This window comes from Macrobrachium rosenbergii, chromosome 27, assembly GCF_040412425.1.
Source record: "Macrobrachium rosenbergii isolate ZJJX-2024 chromosome 27, ASM4041242v1, whole genome shotgun sequence".
Lineage (NCBI taxonomy): Eukaryota > Metazoa > Arthropoda > Malacostraca > Decapoda > Palaemonidae > Macrobrachium > Macrobrachium rosenbergii.
The window spans coordinates 3,344,948-3,372,447 of NC_089767.1; the positions used below are offsets into that span (position 1 = coordinate 3,344,948).

Genomic DNA, 27,500 nt, shown 5'->3' on the forward strand with positions numbered 1-27,500 from the left:
ACCTGCAAAAGCAAATCAGCAATTATTAAAAGATTTTGCTTATTTTATGAAAGCAGTATAACCGTGGGAAGGATTTTTTTAACTCTCACAGTTCCTTCCTCAGCGGAGAGCGAGCACAAAGGCATGAAAAAGGTGTTTATAGATTCCTACCAAAAATTAGGGATTAGCTGATATGATAAGCCAGGCAGGATGTTGGTGGTGGGACGGCATCGGAAATACACGTTGTAAGATTGTATCGGAACTATCCAATCTGTGGGCGAGAAGGAGGACCACTCAGGGGTCTCGGTGATTTTGGGAGGGCGTTCGATGGTCCTGTAGGTGGTTTTGAAACAGGTCATGTAAGTATTCCTCGTACGTTTGGCTAACTTGAAGATTCTTATTCTCATTTATATATATATATATATATATATATATATATATATATATATATATATATATATATATATATATATATATGCATATATATATATTATATAAGATAAACATATATGCATATATATATATATATATATATATTTATTTATTTATTTATTTATTTATTTATTTATTTATTTATTTATATATAGTTAGTCAGAGGCTAAGGAAAAGCTTCAGTTGTGAACGTAGTATTACAAAGTCACTGAAACCAGTTTTTTTTTAGATTTGAGTCTGCAATGAACTTCATTTATCCACCCTTACAGTTGTAATAGCTTCACTTCTCTTTGTAATTTACACCATCATCATCAACTTTTGTACGTCACATTTTCGTTTATTAGGCGTAAAAACCAGTTCCATTCGCTGCCTTCATTTATGCACTTTTCCTGTGATATAGTGATCCACATACAATTCTCTGCTCTGTTACTTTCACGTCTACTTTTCTTATTAACTTCATTATCCCCTCTTGTTGCATATCGAAACCATCTCCTTATACCACAAATTGCCCTTGTAAAATAATATTATAGAGTCATGCCTTTTTCAGAACTCTTATTTCTTTGTTATCGATCATAAAGATTATCTCCGCTGCAACCACGATAAGTTTTTTGTCTCTAAAGTAAAAGGATAATTTTATTTACCAGTGAGGCAGTGCAGCAATCTCTTCCCACGCCATCTTTTTCTTTCTGTTTTTTTTTTTTTTTGAACTCTCAGTACCTGTTCAGAGTCCAGTGTGAACCAACCGTAACCGAAGAGTTCTGTCTCCTAGAGACCTGTCTCTCCGTCACATCACCCCCACCCTCTCCCCCGTCCCTTCTTGTCCTGCACATATTCTCCAATATATTTCGAATGTTGGGAAAATCTTAATCAGTGAATATTTTAAAATTCTGAGCATAGATTTACGCCAAGTAATATGTTCTTACTGTGCTGTTTAGGTATAGTGCGTGGGACTATATGATCAAATAAGAATGAAAGTGTCTTTTTCTAAGTTATAGAAATTCATGCATTTGTGGCATGACTTTTAATCAGGGGAAAAAGAGTATGCCCTGGGAAATACGTAAAGGATGGTAAAATCCCCCACAAGAGGTTAAGGGAAGAATCTAATTGAATCATTCTAATGTAATTGACCACAAGAAAAATGGCAGACATTCGTTGCAATAAACGGCAGTCGCTTTCTCAGGATTGCTCCTAGAATACAGCGATTTAATTCGCGGAGAACGAAAGGGAAAAAATGTCTTGGAAGAGACTCTCTCTCTCTCTCTCTCTCTCTCTCTCTCTCTCTCTCTCTCTCTCTCTCTCTCTCTCTCTCTCTCTCCTTTTCCCTTTGACCTGATATTTTTGCCACCAGTCCTGTAGTTGGATGCTGGTAAATATTAGGATTAGTTTTCTTTCTTGATTGTATCACACGCTCTTGTTGTTCTCTTGTTGTTCTCTCTCTCTCTCTCTCTCTCTCTCTCTCTCTCTCTTTGACCTGATATTTTTGTAGCTGGATCAGTTTTCTTTCTTTACTATATCAGACACTGTTGTTATCAGCTCTCTCTCTCTCTCTCTCTCTCTCTCTCTCTCTCTCTCTCTCTCTCTCTTTTGTGGAGATTGCAGTGCTATATTTTAATTTACCTATGTCACCTATTAGTCGTCTTTTTCACCATGAAAGGGTTTGAAAACTAAGGAAGGAGGATGGAGACGGGAATAGCAACATTTGTTTATAAAATCCTACGTGTGGACTGTGATACTTTTGATTTTTCTGAAGAGAAAACTACTGTGCCGGCTTTGTCTGTCCGTCTGCACATTTCCTGTCCGTCCTCATATCTTAAAAATTACTGAGGATAGAGGGCTGCAAATCGGTATGTTGATCATCCACCCTCTAGTCATCAACCATGCCAAATTGCAGCCCTCTAGCCTCAGTAGTTTTCATTTTATTTAAGATTAAAGTTAACCATGATCGTGTGTATAGCAACTATGTAGGACAGGCCACCACGGGGATTGAAATGGTGGGATAAAGAACTTGTCAAAAGACAATGCTCAGAAATCTACCTGAATCTCTACTAATACAACCAACTAACCTCGTACGCGGTTAGTGGCGTCCAGTGCACCTCATGCGGTGGACTGTAGGCACTACTTAAGTTTCTTTGCAGCGTCGCTTCGGCCCCTAGCTGCAACCGCTTCCATTCCTTTGACTGTACCTCCGTTCATATTCACTTTCTTCCATCTTACTTTCCACCCTCTTCTAACAGTTGATTCATAGTGCAACTGCTTTGAGGTTTTCCTCCTGTTACACCTTTCAAACCTTTCTACTGTTAATTTCTGTTTCAGCGCTGAATGACCTCATAGGTTCCATCGTTTGGCCTTCGGCCTAAATTCTATACTCTATTCTGTTCTATAACGAACAGAGGAAAACGAAATCGATTTAAGCCCAGGACTATAAACTCTTGATTCATTCTCCATCCCAAAGAGGTTCGAAAGAGATTTAGAAGAGAAAGTAAAGAGTGTTAGTAATCCTTTGTCTCGCCTTGTTTTCTCCAAGTACCCAGAGTTAATCCAAGACGGCTGATCCTCGCGTGAAAGAACTCATCCAAATGTAATAACCTTTGTATGGATTAAAATGATTACGTACCCCTTTTAATCTTGTTTTTTTTCTTCTTCTTCTTCTTTTGTAAAACCGAGTTTTTCTTTATAATGTTTTGTTCCATTGTCTGTAGCTTGCTTGAAAATGGCCTGAAGTTCGGGCGAAAGTTTTTGTACTCCGTTTTTTCACTTTCCTCGTGGCCATGTATTCCGTTTTTGTTTTACATAACGTTTTTTCCCTTGTAAGAAGTTATATATATATATATATTATATATATATATATATATATATATATATATATATATATATATATATATATATATATATATATATATATATATATATATATATATATATATATATATATATATATCTGTTCACTTAACTGTAAATATATCTCTGTATAATGAATATACATACATAGATACATATATAAATACATACATATATATATATACATCACATATATATGTATGTACATATATATGTATTTATATATGTATCTATGTATGTATATTCATTATACATAGATATATTTACAGTTAAATGAGCAGATGCGTAAGTTACTGAACAATGCACTTACAGTCGTTTGACTTTTAGTCAAGATTTTTCTGTGTTGTTTAGGAAAAGATCATCTCTCTCTCTCTCTCTCTCTCTCTCTCTCTCTCTCTCTCTCTCTCTCCACACCCACTCTCTTAAGGTTTTCAAGGTTTTTTCCCTATTTGCTTTCCTGTTAAGTTTAATAATTCTATTTCTCTGGGAATTCAGTTTTCGAAAAACCTGGTGTGTGTGTATATGAATTCAAATTGATTTATACTCTCTTTATTGCACATTTTTATCTATTTAGTTGATGCAGTGTTTTCCGTGTTGCTTACCTCTTGCTGTCATTGACTCGAGTATTCGATGCCCACTTCGCAGGCGAGATAGTTACATTTGGAGTATGGTAACCGCAGACTTATAAAGTAAATTTACTGAACAAGTCCTTTGCAAGAAGATATACAACCACAGGCATTGTGATAAATTTCAGCAATTCATCATTGCTTGAAACAAATATATATATATATATATATATATATATATATATATATATTTTTATATATATATATATATATATATATATATATATATATATATATATACGTGTCTCCTAACAATGATGAATTGCTGAAATTTGTTACAATGCCTGTGGTTGTATATCTTCTTGCAAAGGACTTGTTCAGTAAATTTACTTTATATATATATATATATATATATATATATATATATATATATATATATATATATATATATATATATATATATTTGTATAATATATACATACGCGTGTGTATATATGACCGTGTGAGTGTTTGTATGCATATACATATATATATACATGTGTGTATGGAACCGCGTGAATGTTTGTATGCATATATACGTAGTTTGTGAGCACCGAGTGTTTTTTGCTCTGAAACACAATTTCGCTGCACTTAGTAGAAACTGGTGTGTACAGTCCTTTCTGGAGCAGTTACAGAGCCGAGGGATGAAATATTAAGGGGACGTTTTTCCGTGCATGTTTACTAACCTGCCGGTTGACTCTCATGTCTAGAGAAGGTAGAAGAAGCAGTCAGAAAAGGGAGCGTAAACTTAATTAAATTTTACCGTGTTTATACACCAGGCTGCTCTGCACTATTCATGATTTTTCCTCCTCCTCCTCCTCCTCCTCCTCCTCCTCCTCCTCCTCCTCCTCCTCCTCCTCCTCCTCCTCCTCCTCCTCCTCCTCCTCTCGCGACTCGCTGCTCAGATGTGTACAAAGACTGTTACGAAATAGCAGCTTGTCAGAATTCTTCCGAAAACTTCATGCATTTTAGAAGCTCTCTGTCATTGTGCGCGCCTCGTCTTGTGTGTGTGTGTGTGTGTGTGTGTGTGTGTGTGTAAGCGCTCGCTCTCTCCATTCGGGAGAGTTTCACAATGTTTAGACATGTTCATTTCACGGGCGTTATTGGTCGTGTATTTTCAATGGGAATACCTGCGAGGAGTCTATAAAAAACAGGAAGATTTTATCTCTGAATTAAAAGAATAACTTGATTCAGGTAGACTGTCTCCTACTTTCTTTTTTTTTATTTCCTGTTCTGTTATTCTGTCTTTGCAAGTTTTTATCCGCACTGGATTTGTTTATGATTAATGTTATTCCGGTGATAATTCAAACTGGTTTTAGATGTGTACAGCTGTTTGGCTGTGAATTCGGTGCGCATGCACAGTTGTTTGCTTTGTGGACTTTTGTATTTATGTCAATATCACTCTACTCGCTCCCTTACTAAACTTATTCATTGCTAAGTCTCTTATTACCTCCAAGTAAAGAGGTTGATTTATCACCCTCGGTTTGTTTGTTTGTTTGGCCTCTTGGTTTTTGGAAAAGAAAACTATTGTGCCGGCTTTGTCTGTCCGTCCGCACTTTTTCCGTCTGCCCTCAGATCTTAAAAACTAATGAGCCTAGAGGGCTGCAAATTGGCATGTTGATCATCCACCCTCCAATCATCAAACCTACCAAATTGCAGCCCTCTAGCCTCAGAAGTTTTAATTTTATTTAAGGTTAAAGTTAGCCTTAATCGTGCATCTGGCAACGATCCAGGCCAGGCCACCACCTGGCCGTGGTTAAAGTTTCATGGGCCGCGGCTCATATAGCATTATACCGAGACCACCGAAAGATAAATCTGTTTTCAGTGGCCTTTACAGAAAACTATTGCGCCGAAGAAACTTCGGCGCATTTTTACTTGTTTTGTCTTTTATTTTTTTGCAGGATTTTCTTAAAAATTTTACCCAAATTTTGGTCCTTTGCTGAAAACTAGTGGTTCAATTTTGGGATAGACATGAACTTGACCTTTTAGCCGAGAGCGACCTAATGCCCCCTCCCTCTCCTCTCTCTCTCTCTCTCTCTCTCTCTCTCTCTCTCTCTCTCTCTCTCTCTCTCTCTCTCTCTCAAGAACGCGAGATATTGAAACCTCCTAGGAACGCTGGCGGAGGTTTTCAGTGCCCAACCGATCCCTTTTAAGGTTTTATGCTTGTCTGAATTATTTTTTGACCTTATATACAAGGAACGGGTGAATATGATTAGATGAAGCCTTTCAGATAAGTTGATTGCCAGTAGGTAACTCAGTCTGGATGGCAAATATGCGGGAGAAATTGACACCGAGTTGACAACTTGGTACCATGGAACATCTCATGTCGAAGGATACTTCTCCCAAAACATATCTCAAGGTCTCCTGAGAAATCTGTCAAGCGTCATCAGATTCTGTTGCACCGTTCATGAGATATCTTGAGAGGAGAATTTTAGACTTTGACGAAGCTTGGTAGATATATTGAATATCGTCGCGAAAAAATCAACTTTCGGGGCTAAGTCACCTCGCAGCAGATGCTTTGTTGCCAGGGAAACCATTTAGCTATGAGCTTATATCCCCCAAAACATGAATCATCTCGATGTCACCTAATTTCAACAAATTCCATTCACCTGTTCTTCAGATATCATGCGAACTCAACCTAACACACACACACACACATGAACATGAAGATATGTTCTGTGTTCATATTCTATGTTTTGTTATCCAAGATCTTCAAAACTTTCTTTGCCCAAAGCTTCAACTATAATTTTTTTTATATATAATAATGTTTTACCGGCATTCACCCTATGTTAAGTAGTGTCATAGTGCATATGTGGCAACAACTATTTTATATTCCCCCCAGGGGGTTAATGACGTCATTGCACCTCACGTGGCACACTGTAGGCATTACTTAAGGGTGTTTGCAGCATCCCTTCGGCCTTTAACTGCACCCACTTTTTGGTCTTCTGTACAAGAAAACTATTGTGACGGCTTTGTCAGTCCGTCCGCACGTTTTCTTTCTGCCCTCAGGTCTTAAAAACTACTGAGGCTAGAGGGATGCAAATTGGTATGTTGATCATCCACCCTCCAGTCATCAAACATACCAAATTGCAACCCTCTAGCCTCAGTAGTTTTTATTTTATTTAATCTTAAAGTTAGCCATGATCGCACTTCTGTCACTGCTGTAGTACCAACAACACAGGCCACCACTGGACCGTGGCTAAGTTTCATGTGCCGTGGCTGAAAGTTTCATACAGCATTAATACGCCGTACAGAAAATTCGATTGCGCCGAAGAAACGTCGTCGCATTTTTTACGTGTTAGTCTTTTATTTTACTTACATTCCAGCTGCCTTTCTTCAGTCTTGCTGTCCAGTCGTTCCATCTCTTACTTCATAGTGCACTTGTGGGGTTTTCTCCCAGTTCCTCCTTTTGATCCTTGTACTTCATCTCCTTTGTTTTCTGGATCTCTTTATCTTGCTGTCCAACCACTCCAACTCCCTCTTTTCACTGTCCCCAGCGCTGGATAGCAAAATTGGTTGGCTTGACAACTTAAATTCCATGAAATGAAATCAAATTGATAGTTCCTACTTCTTCTCTTCCATGAGAAACGATTTTTCGTTAAGGAAAGTTCATATTTTTTGGTACCACTGAGACTTTAAATACACATCTAACCCCCTTCCCTCCCTCTACCCCAACCAACCCCAGTCCATACGTATGGCACCGTTCCTCGGCACTTCAGTGAGAATTGTTTTAGTCCTACTTTGAATTGGTTTAACTCTACTTCCCAGTAATGGCTTCTATAAATTTCATCGGAAAACCCGGAGCGAAAATAAATTTTTCCAACAGTTCCCTCTCTTGCCTTGAGAGGTACATTTTCGGAGGTGTATTATGTAGATTTATACTTCTTGTGAGCGCGCGGGCGGGCTATCCCAAATATACGTTTGGCATCGGAAACGTAATACACATTATGTTAACTGTTAGGAAGCAGCCTCGTTCCCACCAGTAGTATTCGAGTAAAGGATTTTATAGCAGCTTTTTTTTTTTATTTTAGATGCAACGGATGTTGTTGGTATTTTCAAGTTTTGTCAGTAATTATGGCGTGAACTGTTTCGTGAAACTTCAAAATACTAGTGTTTTTTTGTTTTTTTTTTTTTGCTGGAGGTAATCAGTTATTTTTACTGGTAAGTTTTAATCTTCTCTCCTCATGTTCAGTACATTATATGAACACACATACGTGTACATACATGGGTATGTATGTATATGTCTATATCATATATATATATATATATGTGTGTGTGTGTGTGTTTTGTTTGTGTATATATATACATATATATAATATATATATAATTATATGAATATATATATATATATATATATATATATATATATATATATATATATATATATATATATACACACAACTCATCATACACAAAACTTTAACTCATCATTTGGCCAATAGCCATTTCATTTGAAGTTCATTTGACTCTTGTACCAACACTTCTTTGTCCTTCGTATTATACGTATGTATAATAAATTAGTTTCATCTTGAACCCCGCATTCCATCCGTTTCATCCTTCGTCCCACATCTGATTGAAATGAAAACCATTCGCCTCTTAGTCCAGTTCATCGATTGATGGCAGCTTGATGACTCCATGATCCGACATTGGATCATTCCGCGGGAGTTAATAGACTCGTCTTTCGTTGGAAATGAGCTCTTCTCTCTCTCTCTCTCTCTCTCTCTCTCTCTCTCTCTCTCTCTCTCTCTCTCTCTCTCTCTCTCAGATTTCCCCATGTATTAAGCCAATTCTTTAGCATGAATGGCTAATCTCTCTCTCTCTCTCTCTCTCTCTCTCTCTCTCTCTCTCTCTCTCTCTCTCTCTCTCTCTCTCTCTCTGATTTCCACATGTAGTAAGTCAATTCTTTAGCAAGAATGGCTTATCTCTCTCTCTCTCTCTCTCTCTCTCTCTCTCTCTCTCTCTCTCTCTCTCTCTCTCTCTTTCCACAGAATGTAGTAAGCCAATTCTTTAATAAGAATGGCTTATGTCTCTCTCTCTCTCTCTCTCTCTCTCTCTCTCTCTCTCTCTCTCTCTCTCTGATTTCCTGATAATGTAGTAAGCCAATTCTTTAATAAGAATGGCTTATCTCTCTCTCTCTCTCTCTCTCTCTCTCTCTCTCTCTCTCTCTCTCTCTCTCTCTCTCAGGTATACATTGAATTCGATGTGAAACGGTATTTGTGGCTTAATATTTGTGAATATAAGAAAGTCGCTTGTACAAGTAACAAAAACACACGTGTATATGTATATATGTATATATATATATATATATATATATATATATATATATATATATATATATATATATATATATACATATATACGTATATATATGTATGTATATGTAATGGAAAAAAAATTCACATTTGTATTTATGTGAATACGTCGCCCTCCTCCCACTCGCTGCTTAAACTGATAAACATCAATTTCGGTCTGAAGACAATCAACTTACACGTCTGCGCGAGAACCTTTTACTTCTGCGCGCCTTCAAATGCGGGCGGATCCTCTGGGCGGGCAATTTAGTTACCTTTGGACCAGGTGGAACCTCACTGAAATATTAATTTTCATCTGCCGTGTCGGAGCAACTTTTCCTGACAGAAATCATGTTACAGCTTTTGCGCAACGAATTATTATTATTATTATTATTATTATTATTATTATTATTATTATTATTATTATTATTATTATTATTATTATTATTATTATTATTATCCAAACAATGTGTTTTATTTTAAGTCTGGTATGGTTATTATTGATATTAATAGTATTGATATTATTATCATCATGCCATTTTTTTGCACAGTCAGCCTCTTTAGCCATTTACTTTACTTCTGTTCCTGCTTCCGTTCCTCAGTGTTGATGTCCAACCTCTCTGACTATTCCTTCTTAGCGCTACTGTCGGTTTTCTCCCAGTTCCACCTTCTGACCCTTGTACTTCATCTCCTTTATCTTCTGGATCTCTTTATCTCGCTGTCCAGCCACTCCAACTCCATCTTTTCTCTGTCTCAAGTGCTGAATGGCTGGAAGTACCCAATGCATGGCTGAACAGCCTGAATCTCATAGAATCAGTCAAGCAGTCATGCCTTTTAAGTTTTCTGTAAAAGAAAACTATTGTGCCGGCTTTGTCTGTCCGTCCGCACTTTTTTTCTGTCCGCCCTCAGATCTTAAACACTGCCGAGGCTACAGGGCTGCAAATTAATATGTTGATCGTCACTTTCCAATCATCAAACATACCGAATTGCAGCCCTCTAGCCTCAGTAGTTTTTATTTTATTTAAGGTTAAAGTTAGCCATAATCGTGCTTCTGGCAACGACATAGGATAGGCCACCACCTGGCCGCGATTTAAGTTTCGTGGGCCGCGGCTCATACAGCATTACACCGAAACCACCGAAAGCTAGAGCTATTTTCGGTGGCCTTGATTATGCGCTGTACAGAAAACTCGATTGCGCCGAAGGAACTTCGGGGCATTTTATACTTGTTTTTCTTTCAGATTATATATGTGTAGACGCAGTGACTGACGCAGTCATTTTTATCACTTCGTCAATAGTCAGTATACATGTTCTTTACGTTCCTAGCCACTCAGTAAGAACCACCTACTAACTGAGCTGTCACTCTCCTCCAACAGCGCCCAAACCATGTGCCGGGTACCAGTGCCGGATGCTGTGTCCTTACGAGTTCGAGCTGGACGAGGAGGGCTGCCCCCTCTGTCAGTGCAGGGACCCCTGCCGCGACATCGCTTGCCCCGGGGAAACGTCCTGCACTCTGGAAGAGGCCCCTTGCGCTGCCGAGCCCTGCCCTCCACTCCCAACTTGTAAGTGCCTGGTTTCTTTTTGCTTGTTTTTATTCCAGAAGTGTTACTTAAGAGAGGTGAACAGTAATGCCTAGAGAAGACTGGATAATTGATGTGAAAGAACTACAGGAAAGAAATTGCAAGAGTTTGGTTTTCTTCTTCTGGTGTGTAATTCAGGAGTGTCAGGAAAGAGATGTGAAGAGTAACGCCTAGAGAGGACTGGATAAATGACGTGGAAGAGGTGTGGGATAGGAAAATGAGAGAGTTCATATAGGGTGTAGATAAATTTCAGTGTGTGTGTTATTAGGGACCAACGTGCTTCTGGTGAGCATTCCTAGTTGTTGTAGAAAGCAGCTAACGTCGCGGAAGTTTTGCGTTTATAGGGATATTCCACTTCTCATCTTTTTATTGAAAATTATCAAATTATATGTATATGTATATATATATATATATATATATATATATATATATATATATATATATATATATATATATATATATATTCTCGTTCATATACCGATGTGTGTGGGTGTGTATGCAAAACGAAGTGTCAAATATGTTTCACCCCTTCTAATGTTACTCGTTGATAAATGTCAAACGCCTCTCGGCAGCATTTTCAAAGCGATCAGAAAATCATTCTTTGTTGTCAGCGGTCTGACATCACGTAATGTTCGTTTGCAGTTGCTTTAGTTATTGTTTGGTGTTTTGCAATACTTGGTGTAAAGTGACACCAGCAATGTAAATGAGAAAGGACGCTGTTTTTAGTTTGAAAAGTGGTATTGCCATGTTTCTATTTTTTTAAAAAATAATTCTTTATTAATATTAGTATTAAAGGTTAAATATGTAATACATACATACATCCATACATACATATATATATGCTGTATATATATGTGTGTGTATATGTATATGCATGTATATATACTTACATACATATATATATATATACATTTATATTATATGAATATAATATATATATATATATATATATATATATATATATATATATATATATATATATATATATAAACCAAATACTACATACACACACGTTGATCAATGGCACTATTACAAAAGCAGTCGTGCATCGATACTGATTTTCCTTTATATTTTGTTGACATGAGAACATTTTTTTTTTTTTATTCTTACCGAGAGATACTTCCAAGTCTTTCCTCGTCCCAAAACGGAAACATTATAAGACAATGTTTTGACGTCGAAGAGGTGGCCTTTATAAAACATTAAGACAGGCTCAGCTGTCTCAAGACGCCCAAAGATTATTTGATAAAGAGGACCCTGTGTATTTATGATATAGTAGGTGTGTTCAAATGGGTATTGGGTCAAAGATAAATTTTTTTCTAAATATGTACTGTCATGTATTACGGTGTATGCAGATTAGCACGCTCATGAGGAAATTGTAGTTTTCTGAAAAAAAAAACGCACCCACACACACACACACTTAGACATTAAATTAGATTTAATATTCTGAAATTTCAGAACCAGTTTTAATTTAACCTCATGAATGCGCAGCAAGTTTAACCCAAGAATTAATTGTACGGTAATCCCTGAGCTCATTGTACACGAAAAATCATGTATGTATTTTATGGCTCATGATATCAGAATATGCAATTATTCTCTTGGGTAGTGTTGCAGTTTCGTTGCGTATAATCATATAGTCTAGAAATTATATTTTTGGATAATGAACGACGCTCTTTTTTCCTAGTTATGTGCATAAGAGCATGTGTTATAATAGGATGGTCATGATAGCTAGATAGCAGCATTATCTAAGGCTTTATAAATGTCGAAATGGTTTTATTAAGGCTTTTAAGCAAGTTAACGTTCATCAGCTTGCTAGATATAACTGGTATATACATGACAAAATTTACGCTTGAGTTTTGTTAAACTAAGTGTTGGACTAACCTTATCAGGCTCTCTCTCTCTCTCTCTCTCTCTCTCTCTCTCTCTCTCTCTCTCTCTCTCTCTCTCTCTCAGGATAAGATAAAGTTTTCTCTCTCTCTCTCTCTCTCTCTCTCTCTCTCTCTCTCTCTCTCTCTCTCTCTCTCTCTCTCAACAATTGCAGATCAAATTCTGGATCACATTGATAGGAAAAACCTGTTGTTAAACAGTCAACACGGCTTCGAACAAAACAGACCTGTCTAGCAGACCTCTTGGAGTTTTTTTATGATATGCCTGGTATTTACGACAGTAGTAGAGCAATAGATATGCTCTACTTAGATTTCCAAAAGGCCTTTGACAAAGTTCCACGCAAGAAACCAATGACAAAAGTTAGAGCTTTAGGAATTGTATGATAAATAGCAGACTGGATCGAAGACTGGCTAACTAATAGAAAACAGAGAGTCGTAATAAACGGTGAAGAATCAAAATGGGCAGATGTGACAAGCGGAGTTCCCCAGGGTTCTGTCCTTGGCCCGCTCTTGTTTTTGATTTGCATTAATGACACTGATGTAGATTTAACTAGTAGGACAGCCAAATTTGCAGATGACACCGAACTAGGACATACCCAGATACAGTGGAAAGCTTAAAAATGATCTAAGGAAAATAGGAGAGTGGTCAAAAAGATGGCAAATGCCTTTTAACTTGGATAAGTGTAAAGTGTTACAGATAGGAACAAAAAACCTCATGCCAACTACATGCTGCTTGGGAATGACATAAATAGTGTAGAACAAGAAGAGGACCTTGGAGTCATTATTACCACGGACTTAATATCTACAAAACAGTGCATGAAAGCTGAAAAGAAGGCACAGAAACTAGTGGGATACATAAAGAGGCAGTTCAGATACAGAAACAAGGAAACGGTGCTGCAGCTCTACACACCATAGTTAGACTTCATCTTGAATACGCAGTACAGTTTTGGTCACGAACACTAAGAAAGGACGTAAATAGATTAGAAGGGGTACAAGCAAGAGCCACAAAATTAATTCCATCCATCAGGCAAATAGGATACCAAAGACGACTTGAGAGCCTGAACATGTATGTCTTGGAAACACGACGGTTGCCAGGACAACTAATAGAAGCATTCAAGATACTGAAAGTTATAACAAAAGTAGACAGTAACCTCTTCACATTAAACAAAAACCAGACAAGAAATAATGAATGGAAACTAGAACTGAAGAGATACAACACATCCCATTGTGGGAACTTCTTTACATAAAAGATATGTAAACTACCTCCAGAAGTTGTAAACAGCAACAGTGTGGAAGAGTTTAAAGGAAAGCTAGACAAAATCATTAGAAGAACACTGTGAATGAACAGTAAAACCTGCTCCTAGAGATAAGTGAGCACATGATGTCTCCTCGGATGGACTAATAAGTCTTTGAGACATCCTAATCCTTGTAACTCCTTGTAACTCTCTCGTACATATTCAGAAATTGAACTTACTATGCTATGGTCTTTCTCATATGAATTAACCAATGTGTGCTTATTTCTTTTTCTTTTTTTCCTCTTTCAGGTAACTCATATGGATTCACTAATGTGTACTTATTTTCTTTCTTTATTTTTTTCCTCCTTTCAGGTAAGCAAGCCCGAAGCCTTTCGTCCATGTGTCCCTTGGGAGATCCTCTCCTCTTGGACGAGATCCAAAAGAAGCCTTTCCTTTGTGGCACCGATCCCGGGAAGCCCGAGTGCCCACCCCTCTACAAATGCCACGTCTCCAGAGGTTCGGGCTGAGCTGTTTCTAGTGCTGATTCGTTTTATTTGTTTATTTTTATGTTTGTTTATTTATTTTTTTTATTTTTTATTTATATACTTATGTATTTACTTGTGAAATAGTTTGAGTGCTGCATGAGTAAGCCTTTTATTCTTTTGCCATATTAGAGTGTTCACTTTGTTTTTGGTTGGTTGCGGCATTATTATTATTATTATTATTATTATTATTATTATTATTATTATTATTATTATTATTATTATTATTATTATTAGAAGGAAGAACACCCTCCCTGAGGCAAGTCTTGTTGAATAAAATGGCTGCATTTTGCGAATTGATTTTATACCGAGTTTTCTCAATTCTTCTAATAATTCGCTTTTCTTGCACATCAGTATTTATTATTTAATAATTGGCCAATGTCCATATTTCGATGGATGAAACAACGTAATTCTTACAGCAGAAATTCTTCAATATTTTAAAGCATTACAGCAGGTTGCTGAAACATGGGGTGTTACTCGTAGATTTTCAGTAACCTGCTGAAATGCTTTAAAATAAAGAATTTCTGCTGTAAGAAATGCGCTGTTTCATCCATCGAAATATGAACATTGGCCAGTTATTGACTAATATTGATGTGCAGGAAAAGCGTAATAATAATAATAATAATAATAATAATAATAATAATAATAATAATAATAATAATAATAATCTTATGTAAAATTAAGCTTTTCTCATAGTTTTTGTTACTTCATGTTACAAAGATAGGACTACCTCTCCTCACAATAGAACTGTCGAATATTATTATTATTATTATTATTATTATTATTATTATTATTATTATTATTATTATTATTATTATTATTATTATTATCGTTGTCTCTGTTGTCGAAGTCCTGTTCGTAATGGTGAGCCGCTGTTACTATCCAACCTTACCTTTCTTTTTCTAATTTACCCGAGCGCTATTTTTTTTTTAAATATATTCTTTTAAAAATAGAGTAATTTTTGTACTTCTCAGTCACTGAAATATTTGCGTTTGAAACGTAATTACTTCAGTCATGTATACTTGTTTGCCTACAAGTTTCCAGTTGCGTACTATCACCTTGACGTTTCAGATATATTTTCTTAAGCATTTTATGAATGTTATGTAAATTACGGACTGCCTTCCTTTGAGTAACCTCAAGTTTCCTTAATCGTCAGAAAACTAAAGGAACTTTGTTTGTGTTTTGCCCTATAAATATAATGAAGGTTTTACCATTTGGAGGTAAATGTTTTACAAAGCTCGTAACATCATTCTTTCTTTTTGTCATTTTTCTGCTGTTCTTTTGTTTCTTATTTCCACATTATTATTCGTTGTCTTTATTTTCTTCGTCATCTTTCTTCTCCAAATGTTTCTTCCTTCTCATGCGCTTACTCATTTTTGTTCCTTTTCCTCCACCACATTATCACCATCCATTTGTTATTGAACATCCCAAGAATCTATTAGACCTCTTGTGTAAAGAATTAAGAAAGGAGGTTTGCAATGGTGATAAAATATGTCCCACGGATCGACGAATTGCTGACGGGTATTTCAAACTCATGACGCTGGATTGTACAGTCCAGACAGCTGGTATATTTATTTTGGTTGTTATTCTGCAGGCCACTTTACGTGATAGCAGTCCATTCCACGAATTCCTGCCTAAAGGAAAGCAGTGATGATAAAATCCTTTTTTGAAAATGTGTCCCGCAGATTGACGAATTGCCGATGGGTTTTCCAAATTCACGACGTTGGATTGTACAGTTCAGACAGCTGATATTTTTATTTTGGTTTTTATTACATATTCCACTTTACGTGATAGCAACCCAAGATTACGGAGAGCACTGAAATAACGATCAACTCCTTTTTGAACAGGCCAAGATTACGGCGTGTGTTGTGCAGCCGTGGACGAGCTTAAGAAACCCGGCGAGTGTCCATTAGAAGACGGAAACTCCTTGGTAGGCGCTGACGGAGAGCAGGAGGAAATGAGATGTGGTGCCTCCTGCCTGCACGACCTGCAGTGCCCCTCCACGCAGAAGTGTTGCATCTCGGAGATCTGTGGCCAGCACTGCGTCCAGCCCGCTAATTTGACCGGTGGGTTCTGGTGGAGAGAGAGAGAGAGAGAGAGAGAGAGAGAGAGAGAGAGAGAGAGAGAGAGACATGTAACCGATTGCTTTGGAGAGGGAAATAGTTAAAACCAGTGTGCATCGAAACTGAAATGGTTTCTTTAGACAGGGAGATAGTTATGACCAGTGTGCATTGAAATGAAAATGGGTTCTTTAGACAGGGAGATAGCCTAGTTATGACCAGTGTGAATTGAAGTTAGTGTGGTTGCTTTGGAGAGAGAAATAAATATAACCAGTATGACATTGAAATTAAAATAGCTGCTTTTGAAAGACAAGTCGCTACAGTAAATGTGCATTGATATTAAATTGTTGCTGTGGAGAGAGAAATTGATATAACCAGTAGAGTGCCTTGAAGTTAGAATGATTGCCTTGGAGAGAGAAGTAGTTATAACCAATGCTCGTTGAAATTAAAATGGCTGCTTTGGAGAGAGAGAGAGAGAGAGAGAGAGAGAGAGAGAGAGAGAGAGAGAGAGAGAGAGAGAGAGAGAGAGAGCTTTACTGAGAACATAATGAGATTTGCATACCATTTTACAGTAACTTCATCCATACTTTTATGTAAATTACTTGAACTTCCATATTGTTTTCCCAAAGGAGTAGTTGGACTTATTTAATCATTTGCTGCCTGAACAATATAACATTTTTTTTAGCCTGAAATCATGAGTCATTTAATCATTTGCTACTTGAACAATATAACGTTTGTTTTAGCCTGAAATCATGAGTTATTAATCATTTGCTGCCTGAACAATATAACATTTTTTTAGCCTGAAATCATATTTAATCATGTGCTAACTGAACAATATAACATTTTTTTAGCCTGAAATCATGAGTTATTAATCATTTGCTACCTGAACAATATAACGTTTGTTTTAGCCTGAAATCATGAGTTATTTAATCATTTGCTACCTGAACAATATAACATTTTTTTAGCCTGAAATCATGAGTTATTAATCATTTGCTACCTGAGCAATATAACATTTTTAGCCTGAAATCATGATATTTAATCATTTGCTACCTGAACAATATAACATTTTTTTGCCTGAAATCATGACTTATTTAATCATTTGCTACCTGAACATTATAACATTTTTTTAGCCTGAAATCATGAGTTATTTAATCATTTACTACCTGAACAATATAACGTTTTTTAGCCTGAAATCATGACTTATTTAATCATTTGCTACCTGAACATTATAACATTTTTTTTAGCCTGAAATCATGACTTATTTAATCTTTTACTACCTGAATATAACATTTTTTAGCCTGAAATCATGACTTAATTAATTATTTACTATCTGAACAATATAACATTTTTCTTTAGCCTGAAATCATGACTTGAGACTCAGTGATTCTCAAACTGGGTGCCGTGACACTCTGGGGTGCCACGGACAGTGCTTAGAGGTGCTGCAAGATTATCATGAACTTTGTCTTGGCTAGGTCATCTCAGGGAACGTTTGTAAAAAAAAAAAAGTTTGCAGAAGTCTTTTAGAATTATTATCAGTGTGTCTACTCTAATTATGTTCATCTAATTCTTCTGATATGCTCTTTGTTTGTACAGTATATTTCTGCATGCACGGTGTGCTGATTTTGCTTTAAGTACGGATAATAATTTCATTCGTTAAATAAGAAGTTAATTCATGCGATGTGGTGTGATGGTGAAGAAGGGGTGCCACAGTAATGATTACATTAGTTAGGGTGCCATCGCTAAAAAAAGATTGAGAACCACTCAGTCTTAAGTATCCATATTGTTCTTCAAAAGAGTATTTGGACATACTTTTATCATTTGCTACCTGAGCAAATAAAACAGTTTTCTTTTAGTCTGAAATCATGTACCTATAATATCATCATTAATCTCGTATGTCAGTGGGCAAGAAAACAAGACGTATGAACTTCCGACACGTTCTTATTAACCTTGTGTCTCTGTGGGCAAGAAACAAGACTCACGAACTTAAGATACGATCCTTAACCTCACCCTCTCCCTTCTCAGCCTGCCTGCAACAAAGAATGATCGCCGAGCTGCTGATCGTCACCGAACGTGAGGGAAAAGGGTACGTTCCCCAGTGCAGGGAGGAGGACGGCCTCTACACGCCTCGTCAGTGCTCAAGGAACGGCCTCATCTGCTGGTGCGTCGACCCCGAGGGCAATAAATTGTCGAGGACGCTCGGGGCAGCGCACGAGGTCGACTGTAGCAAGGCTGACAAGGGTGAGTGTCAGCAGTTTGTCTCTCTCTCTCTCTTTCCATCTTTCTCGATTTTTCTCATTTGATTTTTTTTATCATAATTTTATTCCCGTTTTGTTTTGTCTTTTATGTTTGCTCTCTCTCTCTCTCTCTCTCATGCGTCCCTTTTTATTATTGATTTTTTGGCTTTAAGTCTAGATTCTCTCTCTCTCTCTCTCTCTCTCTCTCTCTCTCTCTCTCTCTCTCTCTCTCTCCTGGCCTCGTAGTGTTGGTAGCCAATCTGGAATGGTTGCGTTCCTTAAAATCCAGTGTACCTCTGTTGACCTAAGAGGGGAATTATGTACTGAGTGGTTAGACGAATGTTGGGAGTCGTAACTTTGAGGGGAGAGAGAGAAAGAGAGAGAGAGAGAGAGAGAGATAACTAGAAGTGTGTTCATTGCACTGTCAGAATTTATACCATTAAAACAGGAGGGCCTCGACGAGGTAATCCCCATCCCACGGGGGTGAAACCATTCATAAGATATTCATAAGATTCTGTCTTCAAGGACGAAGAATTTCTGTGGCGGCGAAAACAGTTTCGTATTTGTTATGGTGGTGGCGAGAGGTTTTGCAGATCGGGGATCGAGGGAAGGAGAAAAAAAAAAAAAAAAAAGACCTCCCAAACAAAATGAGGAAAAGAGCGAAAGAGCAAAAGAGGATAGAACGGGAAAGAAGAAATCCCCTTCCCGATAGTTGGTTTGACGTCAACAACTTTTATGTGTGTTTTCTCTCCGAATCTGCTTAGCGAAAGTTGCCGTGTAAGAGGCCTCGTTCGTTTTCCGGTGCATCGTCTCTTTCGGGAACGATTTTATCATCGGCCGCGTTTCGTCTTTGGTGCTGCGCTGTCAGGCTTTTTCCGTCGTGTTTTTTTTTCTTTTTTGTATTTCCTTTTTGTGCTTTTAACCTCCCTGACTAGATGTATTTTGTTCTCCGCCTTTAACCTTTCCGATTAGATGTATTTTCTTTGTTTTGCTTTGCCTTTAACCTTTCTGAATAGATATATTTCGTTGTTTGCGTTTAACCTCTCTGAGTAGATATATTAAATTTTGTGCTTTTAACCTTTCTGAATATATATATTTCCCTTTGTGCTTTTAACCTCTCTAAATAGATATAGTAAATTTTGTGCTTTTAACTTTTCTGAATAGATATATTTTGTTTTGCTTTTAACCTTTCTGAATAGATATATTTTGTTCATTGCCTTTAACTTTTTGAACAGATATAGCTCCTTTTCTGCTGTTAAGTGTTCTGAACAGATATATTTCCTTTTGTGCTTTTAACCTTTCTGAATCGATATATTTCGTTCTTTGCTCTAAAGCTTCTGAATATGACAGCGACTGTTGTTTTTTTTTGTCTTTAATTCCACCCTGGTCAGTGGAAATGGTCTATATATATATATATATATATATATATATATATATATATATATATATATATATATATATATATATATATATATATATATATATATAGATAGATAGATAGATAGATAGATAGATAGATAGATAGATAGATAGATAGATAGATAGATATCGAATTAATGAACACACGGGCAGATGTTTCACGGGAATAAATTTCTGGCTCACATCGGACTCGAAGCCCAGTCTCTCAAATGAGAGGCCAGGGCGCTACCAATTGACCTGTGTGAGTCAGCAAGTAGCGCCCTGGCCTCTCATTTGAGAGACGGGGTTCGATCCCGATGTGAGTCAGAAATATATATATATGTGTGTGTATGTATATTTTATATGTATGTATAAATATATATAAACATATATACTATACATATATATATATTTATACATATGTATATATATGTATGTATGTATATGTATATATATGGCTGTGCATATGTAAGCTTAAGTAGTTTTCATCATTTTTCCCTAAATTTTCTGATACGATATATTCCTATGGTATACTTTTGTTTATCTCTTATTAAAGCTTCTCTGTCTTTGCCATATTGAATGCCTTGCCCTTTCACCTTGTGTCCGTAGCGCATGTTATTTCTCCCAGGGCCGCCGTGATAGATTGGCTGGGAAACTTGTTAAAACTGTACGAAAAGGAACATTTCAAGGCTGGACTGCGGCAGTCTTTGGTTACGTCTTTCTTTCCGTTTCAGAAAGGTTTTGGCCGTGTCTAATTTAGTGTAAAAGTTCACGATGCGTTCTTATATGGATTCGAGAGTATTTCTCATATTTTAACTGGGGTTCATATTCTGTTCATGGGTTTATGGGTGAGCCTTTATACACACACACACACACACACACACACACATATATATATAAGTGTATATACACATGTATACAGTATACATACTGTACATGCATATATATGTGTGTATGTACACACGTTATAAATGTGTGTATATAGATATACATGTATGTATGTGTGTATGCATCATATAAAATATGTATATATATGTGTGTGTACATACATTTATATGTGTGTATGTACTTATATATGTATATAATATGTATATAGGCATCATATAAAATATATATATATATATATATACATACATTTATATATATATATATATATATATATATATATATATAATATATATATATATATATATATATATATTTATATTTATATATATATATATATATATATTAGATATATAGAGAGAGAGAGAGAGAGAGAGAGAGAGAGAGAGAGAGAGAGAGAGAGAGATTTCAGAAAACATTAGCGCATTTTTGAGGGATGAAATACCCGTTCAGATATGATACTTACTGAAGCAATTGACAGAATGTACTGAGATTAGGAACTGACAGAAATTAGACATTTAACAAAAAGCTTAATGCATTTGTCCTGATCAGAGAAATCGGTCGCAAAGCCACTGAATTTAACAGAGACCGCAAACTCGGTGGAGAGAAAATATGCTGTGATATTCATATGTCAGTTAGGTTCCATTAAAAGTAAAAAAGAAAATGATCAAGTTGTGCCAGTGAAGAGATATGGAGCAAATTAGAGAAGGCGAGAGGGAATTGGGCTTTTAGTAAATACCCAAATCTCCGCCATGGGCATCGCTCGATGAGCAATTAAGTCACTAATCAGAAACCATTGGCCTCTGATCAATTATTGATTAGGCATCCCTTTCCCTCCTCCTCCTCCTCCTCCTCCTCCTCCTCCTCCTCCTCCTCCTCCTCCTCCTCCTCCTCCTCCTCCTCCTCCTCCTCCTCCGTCCGGTCCCAGTACCGTTAATGGAATGAATATTTGATGGTTAATAACGTATACTTGATGGCATAGAGAATCATTGAATAGACCAAGATACTGTGCTTGTTTGATGCATTTTTGTAAAAATGTATTTCATGAATGTTTTGTTTGTGTATTTATGCGTGTGCGCTCATACACACACACACACATACACATACATACAATGTACTATATATATGTGAGTATATATATACATATAAATATATATATATATATATGTATATATACATATAAATATATATATATATATATGTATGTGTATATATATATATACATATATATATATATATATATATATATATATATATATATATATATATATATATTCATTCGTATTTAGTATTTCCAAGACGTCTTCAAGAGGACTGGTGCATAGTGCTTGAAATTTGAAATGTACCTGCTAGGGTGACTGTACAAGCGAACGTACATTTGATTGCAGAAAAAAAATTATTTACATTGATAATTGTGTTGGTCTTGTATAACTATGCGGGTGAGCTCACACCTTTTCTCTAGTTCCCTGTCAGCTGCTATCCTTTAAATCTGTACATTTTTTCATATTGATTTTGAAATCAATTTTATTTTTCGAAATGAATTTGTTTTGAAATAAATCTATTTTAAAATAAATTTATTTCAAAATAAATTTGCTTTAAAATTAATTTATTTCAAAATAGATTTATTTGAAAATAGATTTATTTTAAAATGGATTTATTTTAAAATATTTCAATTTTAAAATAAGTTTATTTTATAATGGACTTATTTTAAAATAAAATAATTTTAAAATAAATTTATTTTAAAATAAATTTTCTTTGAAATCAATTTTTTGTAAAATAAATTTATTTCAAAATAAATTTCATTTACAATTAATTTATTTCAAAATAGATTTATTTTACAATAAATTTATTTTAAAATAGGTTTATTTTAAAATAGACTTTAAAATAAATTTATTTTAAAGTAAATTTATTCTAAAATAGATTTATTCCCTGAATGCATTGTCAAATGCAGAATCGAGACAGTTTAATTTCTTGCCTTATTCCTCGTTATGTGTTTCATCATCAGTGTACTCAGGGTAACATTTACGTAGTGCTTCTCAAAATATGGATGTGAAAACTGACTTCTGGGCTCTGTTGCTTTGGCCTTAATAAAAATGTACGCAGGCAAAAATACTGGCAGGTTTTCTGTGCACTCTGTAGTTGAACTCATCTTCCATTTCCGTAGTGAATTCTGTTGATGCACTCATGCATTTCATTTGGCAAATGAAATGCACTACCCGTAGGGGGCAGTGCCATCAGTGCACCTCATGCGGTGCACTGCATGCGTTACTTAAGGTTCTTTGCAGCGTGCCTTCGGCCCCTAGCTGCGACCCCTTTCGTTCCGTTTACTGTACCTCCTTTCATATTCTCTTTCTTCCATCTGACTTTCCACCCCCTCCTAACAATTCATAGTGCAACTGTGAGGTTTTCCTCCTGTTACACCCTTCAAACCTTTTATTCTCAATTTCCGTTTCAACTCTGAATGACCTTTTAGGTCCCAGTGCTTCGCCTATGACCTAAATTCTATATTCCATTTCAATTCAATTTTGGTTCACAAGCTGCATGCATACTAAATCGTCAACGGACCTGAATCATGTCCCGTTGCTTTGAATGAATTTTTTTTATATAATGCTTTCAAAAATTTCCATATACGCTTGCATAAAAGAGAGTAAAATTTCCCGTTGAATTCAAATTTGCATTATTTTACAAACGGTAACAAGGCAATAGATTATTTCTGTTTCTTCCCGTCTGAAAATTCTCGACCTTCCCCGACTAGAGAAGGTTAAAAAAAAAAAAAAAAATATATATATATATATATATATATATATATATATATATATATATATATATATATATATATATATATATATATATATGATGATTTCATGTTGTCAAGAAAATTGAATATGTTGACATTTCTTTGTTCTATCACTTTGTGTAGATATATTTATTACTTATTTCTTCTTCTTCTTCTTCTTCTTCTTCTTCTTCTTCTTCTTCTTCTTCTTATTATTATTATTATTATTATTATTATTATTATTATTATTATTATTATTATCATTATTATTATTATTATTTTCTTCCACTTCTTCTTCTTCTTCTTCTTTTTATTATTATTATTATTATTATTATTATTATTGTTATTATTATTGTTATTATTAATAGGTACATTTGAATTTCATAAACTGTAATCTTTAGCAGGTCTGAATTCTAAATACAGTGTGCCCTTCATCCGGAAGGTTTACCCATTGATAAATAAGCAGGCAGATACACTGAGTATTTGTTCTTATTCTAAATCAGTTGATGAATCGTGTGTTTTGTAATTACTCACAGATTTTAGTTGATGTTTTTTTAGTTTTCTGTAAAAGAAAACTATTGTTCAGGCTTTTTCTGTCCGTCCTCACCTTATTATTTCCTCACTTTTTCCTCTCCGCACTTTTTCTGTCCGCCCTCAGATCTCAAAAACTACTGAGACTCGAGGGCTGCAAATTGGCATGTTGATCATCCACCCTCCAATCATCAAACATACCAAATTGCAGCCCTCTAGAATCAGTAGTTTTCATTTAATTTAAGGTTAAAGTTAGCCGTATTCGTGCTTTTGGCTGAGCTATAGGATAGGCCACCGCCGGGCCATGGTTAAAGTTTCATGGGCCGCGGTTTATACAGCATTATACCGAGACCACCGAAAGATAGATCTATTTTTGGTGGCCTTGATTATTCAATGTAGCGGCCATGCAGAAAACTCGATTGTGCCTAAGAAACTTCGGCGCATTTCTTACTGTTTTTTTTAATGGTTGTTCCATAAGTGTTTTTGTGAATGGACGTAAATAAATACATACTGAAGTATACAAATAAAACATTTTTAAATTTAAATTATAATTAAAAGTCTATATTCATCACTTGTCACATGCAATTCACCTGCAAGATATCCAGAAAATTGTGGATCAATCTTTATCTTAAAATAAGAACGAAATAAACAGGTAAAAAAAATGCGTCGAAGTTTCTTCGGCGCAATCGAGTTTTCTGTACAGAGCATAATCAAGGCCACCGAAAACAGATCAATCTTTGGGTGGTCTCGGTACAATGACGTATGAGCCGCCGCCCATGAAACGTTAACAACGACCCGGTGGTGGCCTATCCTATAGCGTTGCCAGAAGCACCATTATGGGTAACTTTTATCTTAAATAAAATAAAAACTACAGAGGCTAGAGGGTTGCAATTTGGTATGTTTGATGATTGGAGGGTGGACGATTAACATAACAATTTGCAGCTCTCTAGTCTCAGTAGTTTTTGAGATCTGAGGGCGGACAGAAAAAAGTGCGGACGGACAGACAAAGTCGGCACAATAGTTTTCTTTTCAGAAAACTAAAGATAAGTTAATTACTTTTTACTACTTGGAAAATGTACATTAGCTCCGTAATTCCCTAAATACGAGGAACTGGTGACCCCCATATGATAGCAACTTAACTGAAAAGAATTTAAAACCGAAGTTTCTATCTAGTTCCACTGTAGGTGGGCGCTGAGTCTCTCTCTCTCTCTCTCTCTCTCTCTCTCTCTCTCTCTCTCTCTCTCTCTCTCTCTCTCTCTCGTTTCAGTTCAGTGACTTCCTGTACCCATGTAACAAAGAAAGGGACCAGTAGAGACGTGTGGAAACAAGAAAATCTGGAACGTGAGAGAAAATGTGATAACGCAGGAGAATAACAATATCTCTCTCTCTCTCTCTCTCTCTCTCTGTGTGTGTGTGTGTGTGTGTGTGCGCGCGCGCACGTGTGTCTTCTTGCCTATAGCCTTTCTAAAAAAAAAGATGGTTATAAAATCAAGATCTCTCTCTCTCTCTCTCTCTCTCTCTCTCTCTCTCTCTCTCTCTCTCTCTCTCTCTTCTTACCTATAGCCTTTCTAAAAAAAACATGGCAGTAAAATCGAGAGAGAGAGAGAGAGAAATAAAAAAAATCAACGCTAACAATGAGAGGCTGCACCTTTGTAGTGGGAGAGCGTTAAGATTTCCAAACAGGTCGGCGGGCCAAAAGAGGACACTTTTGCCAAAGGGGTTGGGTTGGGTTGGGGTGTGGGGGTCGTTGGGGGACTGTAGGACCTGTGTTCCCTTAACGCAAGATTTGAACCGTTCCATTCCTTCTTCCCCTTTTGCCGAGTGGGAGAATCTGAGGGGACAAAAATTCTGACGTGATTTCAAGACCAATTCTCGAGAGGTAGAAAGTATCCCCAAAAGGAGAGAGAGAGAGAGAGAGAGAGAGAGAGAGAGAGAGAGAGAGAGAGAGAGAGAGAGAGTGTACACCCCACCGGTCTTTCTTTCTTTGTAGAGTCAGGAGTTATTGGGATTTCGTTTCATGTAATTTTAGTAATACGCTTCGTTCTCTCTTCATTTCCTTTTGTTGTGTAGTTTTGTTCATATGAGAAAAATTAGAGAGAGAGAGAGAGAGAGAGAGAGAGAGAGAGAGAGAGAGAGAGAGAGAGAGAGAGAGAGAGGCGGGGTTCATGAGTTATTGGGATTTCGTTTTTGTGTAATTTTAATAATATGAGAGTTTTGGTCAGAGAGAGAGAGAGTCTCATGACTCGCACTCCTTTTGTTTATTGATAGAATAAAATTTAAAGATGGCCTGACTTGTCACAAAAGTCAAGCAGACCCAACCCTGGAATATGAGGAGTGAGGCCATTTTTAAAGTATATCGTATCAATAAACAAAAGCAAGCAAGTCATGGGACCTACTCTCTCTCTCTCTCTCTCTCTCTCTCTCTCTCTCTCTCTCTGTCGTCTTGTCTGTCATAACTTTGTTCACGCGACCAAATTCAGCTGCTGTAGAAAATGAAAGAGAAGAAAGTATATTATTCTTCACGTTACAAATATCCAGTGTTCCAACTCGATGATATATGACCAGTTCGCTCACATCGCATTTAAAGATAATCAGGTTTAGCACTATTTTGCAATTCATTTCATCATGTGAAAAACTCAACGCCTTCAGCTGATTGAAATGCTTAGGTTAACTTTCTTTTGATGGCTGTCATTTGGTGGTAAATTGGAACTCTTTCACTCAGACTCTGGTATGTCAAATTTCCATGCAAAGACCTTTGTCAGTTAGAATAACTCGCAGATAATATTTTAGATCACTGGAAACCCTTAGCATTCACTTTAGTTGTCATGGAAGACTATAAATTAAAGGGGAACTCAGGAATCATCTATTTGTGTGAAATACCTCTAAAAATACGTTGCCTGTTTATCACCGGATTCACAAACTCCACAGATTCAGTTCAGAACTGATCCAATTGTCCCTAGTTTGACGATTTATTCCCCCATTCTGAGAAAATGGGTTTCAAAGATTTTGATATTATTCAAGAGCTTCTAATTAGGTCATCTTTTGAGGACATTTAGTTTGAAAATGTGGCAACACAGCTGAAGTTTTGATGAGTTATAGAGCAGCGGTTCTTAACCTTTTAATTGCCACTCCCCCTCTGAGAGTTGGTCCTTCCTTCCACGCCCCCCTTGCATCTATGAGTAAAATTCCCTCCCAGATGTAAAGGAAAATGAAAAAAAGGGGTGTTTTTATTCTTTT

The 27,500-nt window shown here is 36.3% G+C and overlaps 1 protein-coding gene across 8 annotated transcripts in view; it reads left to right on the forward strand.

Moving 5' to 3' along the window:
* Positions 1–27,500, forward strand: part of LOC136853354 (uncharacterized) — an 832,536-nt gene that overhangs the window by 749,171 nt on the left and 55,865 nt on the right. For all 8 annotated transcript variants that reach the window (XM_067128722.1, XM_067128726.1, XM_067128721.1 and 5 more), the window contains 4 exons: positions 10,516–10,701; positions 14,210–14,353; positions 16,227–16,445; positions 18,462–18,677. In XM_067128722.1, coding sequence (XP_066984823.1) covers positions 10,516–10,701; positions 14,210–14,353; positions 16,227–16,445; positions 18,462–18,677 — 765 coding nt within the window. The remainder of the gene's footprint in view (positions 1–10,515; positions 10,702–14,209; positions 14,354–16,226; positions 16,446–18,461; positions 18,678–27,500) is intronic.